Source organism: Tetrahymena thermophila, assembly GCF_000189635.1.
Source record: "Tetrahymena thermophila SB210 genomic scaffold scf_8254058, whole genome shotgun sequence".
In the NCBI taxonomy this organism is placed as follows: Eukaryota; Ciliophora; class Oligohymenophorea; order Hymenostomatida; family Tetrahymenidae; genus Tetrahymena; species Tetrahymena thermophila.
In genome coordinates, this window is record NW_002476035.1 from 20,336 (window position 1) to 28,992 (window position 8,657).

At 21.6% G+C, this 8,657-nt stretch overlaps 3 protein-coding genes across 3 annotated transcripts; 2 read left to right on the forward strand and 1 right to left on the reverse strand. All coding sequences in view use genetic code 6, as the record gives it.

Moving 5' to 3' along the window:
• Positions 1-657: 657 nt before the first annotated feature.
• Positions 658-3,740, forward strand: TTHERM_01394370 (protein kinase; the record flags this gene model as incomplete). Its single annotated transcript, XM_001029629.2, has 3 exons — positions 658-1,137; positions 2,123-3,357; positions 3,416-3,740. The coding sequence occupies 3 exons, from the start codon at positions 658-660 to the stop codon at positions 3,738-3,740; spliced, it is 2,040 nt and encodes a 679-aa protein (XP_001029629.2).
• A 960-nt stretch (positions 3,741-4,700) lies between these two features.
• TTHERM_01394380 (hypothetical protein) lies at positions 4,701-5,013 on the forward strand (the record flags this gene model as incomplete). The annotated part of the gene is made up of 2 exons (XM_001029630.1): positions 4,701-4,874; positions 4,987-5,013. The coding sequence occupies 2 exons, from the start codon at positions 4,701-4,703 to the stop codon at positions 5,011-5,013; spliced, it is 201 nt and encodes a 66-aa protein (XP_001029630.1).
• A 1,570-nt stretch (positions 5,014-6,583) lies between these two features.
• On the reverse strand, positions 6,584-8,019 carry TTHERM_001394380 (hypothetical protein; the record flags this gene model as incomplete). The annotated part of the gene is made up of 5 exons (XM_012800595.1): positions 6,584-6,668; positions 6,877-6,966; positions 7,230-7,319; positions 7,582-7,671; positions 7,976-8,019. The coding sequence occupies 5 exons, from the start codon at positions 8,017-8,019 to the stop codon at positions 6,584-6,586; spliced, it is 399 nt and encodes a 132-aa protein (XP_012656049.1).
• Positions 8,020-8,657: the final 638 nt, after the last annotated feature.

An 8,657-nucleotide genomic window follows, 5' to 3' on the forward strand; every position in this document is an offset into this window, starting at 1 on the left:
AAGTGATTTTTATTCATATAATTTAAGTTGATTTTAATTTCTTAAATAAACATTTTTAATTTTATTTTAAATAGAAAAATGGTGGCATTTTTTTAAAAGTAAATAAACTTGAAAGATATTATGATTTTATGCTTTATTAATTTTAATCAACAGATTTACTTTTTATTGAATAAAATTTTATATATTTCTTTAAAAGCACATTAAATCGTTATTATATTTAATATAAACAAATAAAAATAAATAAACAAATCAGTTGTATATTAATGTGACAAGCATTCATTCATTGGTTCGTTCATCCATCCATCAGTCCATTCATTAATACATTAAATTAATAAATAATTCATTAATTTTAGATTAATAACATCTTCATTGAAAGTGATCAAATCTTGTTATCATTCAAGCAAATAAGCAAGCAACGTATAGTTTTGAGATGATTTCAACACAATAAGTGATATCAAAGTGCTTGCTATTCTTTATATATATTTGGCACATAACATTAACAAAAAATAAATAAAAAAAATAAACAAATAATAATATAAATAAAAATTATTGAGTTTGTCAATAGAAAAAGATAAAGAATTCAAAATAAATACATATATAATTTGATAAATAATTCAATAAGAAAGAAAGAAAACTTAAGTAATTAAAAAATTAAAGATGGGAAATACATAAGGACAATAAGATCAACTAGCTGACATGAATAGCCAACAACATATTGATGGCGATCAAGCTGGAGCTAATGCTGAAGGCAACTAAGTAGAATATCAATATACAGAAAAGGATTTAGAGTACGTCGGTTAAAAGGAGGAAGATGAGGCTTATGGTGAAATAAAAATATACAGAATTAGGAGAGATCTTGAGCAAGATGCAGAAAATCCACAAGAGGATTTAGAAATTTGCACAAAAACAAAGATTTTTGACTCTAGAGAAGACTGCAGAGATTACTATGAAGACCTCAAGTCAAAGAAGTATTTAAATCACAACCATTTGGTTAGACTTGTAAGATCATAAGCAATTTTGAATAGTAATTTCTGCACTAACATTTATAAGATTGATATGGCATATGAATACCACAAGTTGAGTCTTAAGGAAGTTCTCCTATCTCGTTTCGAAACAAAAGAATTCTTCGATGAAAATGTAACTTTTTAATTAAATTTACACAGCATAAACTCAATAGTTCGTGTTTTTTTTAGTTTTTTCAAGGAGTATTATATATGGTTTGTATATAATCCTAACTAATTTAAGCGAGTTCTTGCAAGTAACTGAAGCATTTTCGTAACCGAATATTGAAGAAATTTAGCATAAAAATAAAAAATGAGAGCAAATTAAATGATTCAATCCATATAGAAAATACGTTGTGATTGATGTTAATTCATTTTATGAAATATTTTCTATGGCAAATAAAATTTAATATCTTACTGAAAAATATTGAACCAGCCAAAAAAATAATAATTGAATGTGATTGTTTGTGTATAAGATTTCAAGAGAAATAAATTTTAATCGAATTAGTAATTTTAAAAAATCAATAGAAAAAGAAAAATAATATCTTGACTTAATATTAACAAATACATTAATCGACTAATCAACCAAATACAAACAAGCAAAAAAACAAACAAAATAAACTTATTTAAAGCAAATAAAACTTTCTAAACATTCATTTCAAGTGAAATAAAATATAGATTTTTATGCATGCAATTTTCAAATTATTTTTATTAAATCCATCTAATAAGCCAATAAATTCTTTATATTATTAAACTAATCACGAAATTCTTCTAAATTCAAACTAAAGCAGGATATTTTTACTTTATAAAATTTAAAGGCAAGCCAATGTCTTCATTCTAATAATAAGAATTAAATCTGTAAAAACTAACTTATTTCTTCAATATCTATTATAAAAAGCAATTTTTATAAAATTTAATTTTCCCCCAACTCGCTTTATTCAAATAATTATTTTTTTCTATGTAGAACTAACTTCTTTTTTTCTTATCTTAAGGATGAAAATCTAAATTATTTAATTTGAGAATAAAATTATATTTTACTTTAAACACGGACTTATTGTTTTTTCTAAGATGAATTAATAGATTTTGTATTAAAAAATTGTTTTAATAAATAAATATTTTAGTCTATATTTGATTTGATAGAGTAAATTATGAGCGTTTTATATTACTTTAAAATCAATGGTATGGTTCATGGTGATATCTAACCAAGGACTATCTTGATAGATAACAACAACAACTTCAAACTTACAGATATTATCTTTTTGACAGCAGGTATGTGTGGATACAAGAAGCACTTGCTTAATTTAGAAACTGAGTGCTTCTTAGCCCCTGAATTACTTTAGAAGTTGCGTAGATCTACAATCTTGGATAACGAAGAAGTTGATCAAGAAAAGGCTGATATTTTCTCTCTTGGTTTAGTTGCTTTGGCTATGGGAACTCTCCAAAATGTAGACATCATTTATGATTTCGAAAACTATACAATTAAAGAAGAGGAAATTTTAGCACTTTTAGAGACAATCAAAAGCCAATATAGCTACAATTTATATCTCTTATTAGTAAGCATGCTAAATTAGATAGATAAGCGTATTAATTTAGAAGATGGACTCAATTTGATTGACTAAATGCGTAGCGGAAATTTCAATTTAGAGGAATATGAGACCAAGCGTTTCTAATCTGAATTAGAATAAAGTGAAAAGAAGCTCGCAGATTCTGTCCAACATGGAAATCAATTTATCCAATCTCCTGATGAATAATATAAAAGTAATACTGACCATATTATTTAGCATGAACATGATGGAGAAAACTCCAACGTTTAAGCAAATTATAGAGGATAAGCAGGAAACCAACCTGGCAATGAAATCTCTAACACTGAATATTCTGAAGACCACATTCCAGACTTTGATCCTGATAGAGAAACTAGAAAGAGAAGCAGAATTAATAGAGGAGATAACTAACAAAATAACAATAACAATAATAACTCTAATAATAATATTAACAGCAGCAATATTAATAGCAGTAACTAAAATAGCTAATAAAATGCAAATAGAAACTAGCCATAATATGCAAATATGAACGAAAGCAGCCACAGCTACCATAATAACAGCTATAACGAATAGCAACAATAACCATTAAATAGAGGAAACACTTATAATTCCGATTAAAAGAAGAATCCTGCTAGATCAACTAATTAATTTGGACAAGGTTCATCATAGTAAAATATCCAATAAAGTCTCTAATCAGATCATAAGAACGATAGATACGATAGCAATTAATTCAATTAAAATTCTCACCAAAAAAATATCCATAACAGCTAGCAATATTAAAACATGAGCCACCAACACCCCAACCATAATAATTCGTAATATCTCTTTAAACTATTCAATACAATTTTTATTTTTATATTTCTTTATTATTAGCACTAGCATTAATGACATCGAAAATAGATTTAGAGAAGCAATTTTGAGAAGCTAGCAAGTCTCTCTTAAGTTTGAAAACTCACCTTTGAGATTATTCAGAGACTAACTTCTTGCTGATGAGCTTTATGTACCTCTCGATCCATAGTTCTCCAACGCTTCATTAATGAAATCAAGAAATCTTGAAAATTCTGGTAGAAAAAATCAACTCTCACAATCCAATAAATTAAATTACTCCAATAATGTAAGCCAAAATTTCTCTGCTTAAAAGAATACAAAAAAGAATGACAGTACTCAAAAATTAATTCAAAAGAAATGGAAGATCTGATTCAAATAAAGATGAAAAAGGCTTTTTCTTAAGATTCGCAATCAATCACACATAAATTATATTAACTCTTTGAATAAATTTTATATAAAATAATATTGTCATTTTTGAAATAAAAAATCATGGTGTGTAATATATTAATTATGAATTTAAATTAATAAGTTTTTTGTCAGATATCTTTAATTAATTTTGTAAATGATAGAATGAATAACTTAAAAAATATTTAAGTAAATAATAAACTTTTTTATATCAAAAATACATAATTAATTTTACAATAATTTGTCGGTAGAGATTAATATCTTTGAAAATATTTTTTATGAAGATCATTTAAATATTGCATACTTTAAATTTATAGCTCGTGTAAATTATATTTTTATAGTATAGATAGATAGATCCTTTATTTAAATTAAATAATTTTTAATATAATTATGAATAAAATCTATGAAATATTTTAAAGAACTAAAATTAATATTTATAAAATGAAATAATAATTTAAGGATTGTAATTGTAAGGGGACGGAGGAGGGACATCAACCAAGACCTTGATTGAGTAGGTATAAAAAATCATATACGAATCCCATATGTTTAATCTACCTTCTTTTTTTCTTAGTTTTGGTGTATTCAGGTTTAGAAATTGAGCAATATTCTTATTTAAGCCGACTGAGTAAAAATCCTCATCCTAGAAATCATTCAAATTTTAATGAAAATGAAAATTAGTTTATATTTGAGAGTATTGAATCTATTTTCTGTAGAAAAATTTATGAATAAATATAGATATACAAATTAATTGATAATATTTATATAGATATTCACTAATAACTTCTTGAAAAAAGAAACTATTTAGTAATTAACGATTCTACCACTTATAATAATCTTAGTTGTATATAATCTACTTACTTATTAAATAAAGACTATCATAATGCTGCTTAGTGGTTTAAAAAATATCATTGTTTTTTGCTATAAAATGGTTACTTCACAAAATTTAAATTTGGAAAGAGGTCAATCTATGATTTTTTATCTTGATTGTTTAATCAATATAAAGGATTTTGATGAAGCTCTTGAATACTCTAAATTTGTTGAAAGATATTTAGATTAATTTTAGCAAGAAAAATCATATCTTTTATTGCATAAATAATTGGTAAATAAAAGGATCAATATCTAAATGAATTATAAAATTTTGAAATGGTTTAGTAAGAGAAAATAGAATGAGTAAATAAATGTTTTATTAATATTTTATTTCATAATATTAGGGTTTCTACCTTGCTTGCTTTTAATGAGTAAATAATCTTCTACGAATTTAATTTTTTCCAAAACAAATAAAAAATTTAAGATTTTTCTTGCTATTATAGTTTGTGAATTTTATTTATTTTTATGTTTCTTTTTTTGATTTGATATTTGTTTCATACATAACTTCAATTTTTTTTGCTTATATTAAAATAATTTTAGCGTTTTTTTTTATTTGATATTTGTTTCATAGATAACCTCAATTTTGTTTACTTTTTAAAAATAATTTTAGCATTTGTATAAATTTTATATCATACTATAATGTACAATAATATATTGATTCAATACTTTATTTATTTATATATTTTTAAGACAATCAATGATGACTACTTAAATTAATAAGTCATGACCAAAAAATAATTTGACGAAAATTAATTTTAAATATTTAGAATAAAAATTAAAACAAATATTAAATATTTAACTATTTATCATTTAAAATAACTTTGATTATTTATAATTAAAAATAAAATAAATTTTAAATATTTTACTATTTATCATTTAAAATAACTTTTAATATTTATAGTTAAAAATAAAACAAATATTAAATATTTAACTATTTATCATTTAAAATAACTTTGATTATTTATAATTAAAAATAAAATAAATTTTAAATATTTTACTATTTATCATTTAAAATAACTTTTAATATTTATAGTTAAAAATAAAACAAATATTAAATATTTTACTATTTATTGTTTAAAATTAACTTTCAACATTTATAATAAAAATTAAACAAATATTATATTTTTAATTATTTCTTATTTATTAATAATTTAACAAACAAATAAATATATCTTTTTGCTCTTAAACAGTTATTAAATTTAAAAGTTCTAAATATTATAAATATCAAGCTTAATAAATTATTCATTCAATGAATAAATTGATCACGCATAATTAATAGTTAAACAAAATAGATATTGTAAATAAATAATTTGATAAACAAATCTAATTTTTAATATAAGTATTATATATAGTAGAGTTCAACTTTGTTTTTCTAAATAAAAATTAAAATAAAATAAAAAAAATAATTTTTTTTATTAAATGAAAAAGAAAAATAAAAGAATTATAGGTTATTTCTAATAAATTATATATTCAAAAATTTTCTATTAAAAATTTATTTAAAAATGTTTTTTAAAAAGTCTTTAATGTAGCCTTCTAAGGAAAATACTTGGAAGGTGAAAAAATAGTAGGCAGAGAGGTTTTTTCTGTCTACTGATCTAAAAAAGCCCCATTCCTTCCTAAATTCTCTTTTATATAATTTATAATGAAATAATATAACACTAACAGGTTCAAATTATTTGTTCGTTTTTGGAGAAACCATAGGGCTACTTAAGAGGAATTAATTTATTTAAGTTTATTTAATTTTTTTATTTTTAATAAATAATTTATTTACTTACAAAAATAAATTTGAATGATATTTATAAATATAAAATCAATAAAAAAATCTAACTATTTGTTTATATTTTAGATTTAAAAAAACTTTTCAAAATATTATATAATATTATTCAAACATTTAATATTTATTCATCATTTATTCATCCTTTTTTCGTGACTTGTTTATAATCAGAATAAATTTTTAAAGACAACTAATCTTTTTAATTTAAGACACTTGCTTGTTACTTTGAATTTTTATGATTCATTCATTAGGCTAATATTTTATAATAAAATTGTGTAAATTTTAAATAATATTAAAATAGAATAAAATTTTAAATAAAAGGATGAGCTAAATAAATTAACAAAGAAAGAACAAAAAAAAGCAAGCATAATGAAAAGAAAAAGAAAAAAGAGCTTTATTGTTTTTAATTAGTTTTTATAATTAAAAATATCACAATCCAAAACAAATAAACTGTTTTTACCGAAGACCAAGTGTCAAATTTGAGAGATTAATGCAATTTGCTAAACCAGAACCTAAGCCTGATGCACCTTTGTCACCAATTATATAACCACTTTTTAAATATTGAAGAAAAAAATATCATTAAATAGTTAATTAGAAGGAAAAAATGAAGAAAAAATAATGAAATAATAAGATTAATTAATTAATAATAAAAGTAAAAGATTTGAAAATAAAAGGATGAGCTAAATAAATTAACAAAGAAAGAACAAAAAAAATCAAGCAAAATGAAAAGAAAAAGAAAAAAGAGCTTTATTGTTTTTAATTAGTTTTTATAATTCAAAATATCACAATCCAAAACAAATGAACTGTTTTTACTTAATGTTAAGTGTCAAATTTGAGAGATTAATACAATTTGCTAAACCAGAACCTAAGTCTGATGCACCTTTTTCACCAATTTTATTACTACTTTTTAAATATTGAAGAAAAATATTTCATTAAATAGTTAATTAGAGGGAAAAAATGAAGAAAAAATATGAAATAATAAGATTAATTAATTAATAATAAAAGTAGAAAATTTGAAAATAAAAGGACGAACTAAATAAATTAACAAAGAAAGAACAAAAAAAATCAAGCACAATGAAAAGAAAAAGAAAAAAGAGCTTTATTGTTTTTAATTAGTTTTTATAATTCAAAATATCACAATCCAAAACAAATGAACTGTTTTTACGTAATGTCAAGTGTCAAATTTGAGAGATTAATGCAATTTGCTAAACCAGAACCTAAGCCTGATGCACCTTTGTCACCAATTTCATTGTAACTTTTTAAATATTGAAGAAAAAATATATCATTAAATAGTTAATTAGAAGGAAAAAATGAAGAAAAAATATGAAATTATAAGATTAATTAATTAATAATAAAAGTAGAAAATTTGAAAATAAAAGGATGAGCTAAATAAATTAACAAAGAAAGAACAAAAAAAATCAAGCAAAATGAAAAGAAAAAGAAAAAAGAGCTTTATTGTTTTTAATTAGTTTTTATAATTCAAAATATCACAATCCAAAACAAATGAACTGTTTTTACCTAAGGCCAAGTGTCAAATTTGAGAGATTAATGCAATTTACTAAACCAGAACTTAAGTCTGATGCACCTTTGTCACCAATTCCATTACTACTTTTTAAATATTGAAGAAAAAATATATCATTAAATAGTTAATTAGAAGGAAAAAATGAAGAAAAAATATGAAATAATAAGATTAATTAATTAATAATAAAAGTAAAAGATTTGAAAATAAAAGGATGAGCTAAATAAATTAACAAAGAAAAAACAAAAAAAATCAAGCAAAATGAAAAGAAAAAGAAAAAAGAGCTTTATTGTTATTAATTAGTTTTTATAATTCAAAATATCACAATCCAAAACAAATGAACCTAGAAGATAAAAACAACCTGATAAAAACTCAATAGAATTTTGGAATTAGGAAAGAGCTAAATTAGGCCTACCTTTATTGTGATATGATAAAAAATGATAATTAATTAAATGCAAAGCGAATAAATTTTTAAAAATTGAAAAAGAGTTTTATAAATATTTTAAATTAATATTTTATATTCTTAAATGTTGTTAATAAATATCAATAAAAAATCTAATTTATTATAGAATTTTTAAATTAAAAATCTTGCACATATCTAATTAATCAAGGAATTATTTATTTATTTATTTATTTAATTTATATTATTTTGCAATGCTTTTATAACTCATAATCAAAAATTTTAAATTAAAATACTACTAATATCAGAAATATATAAATTT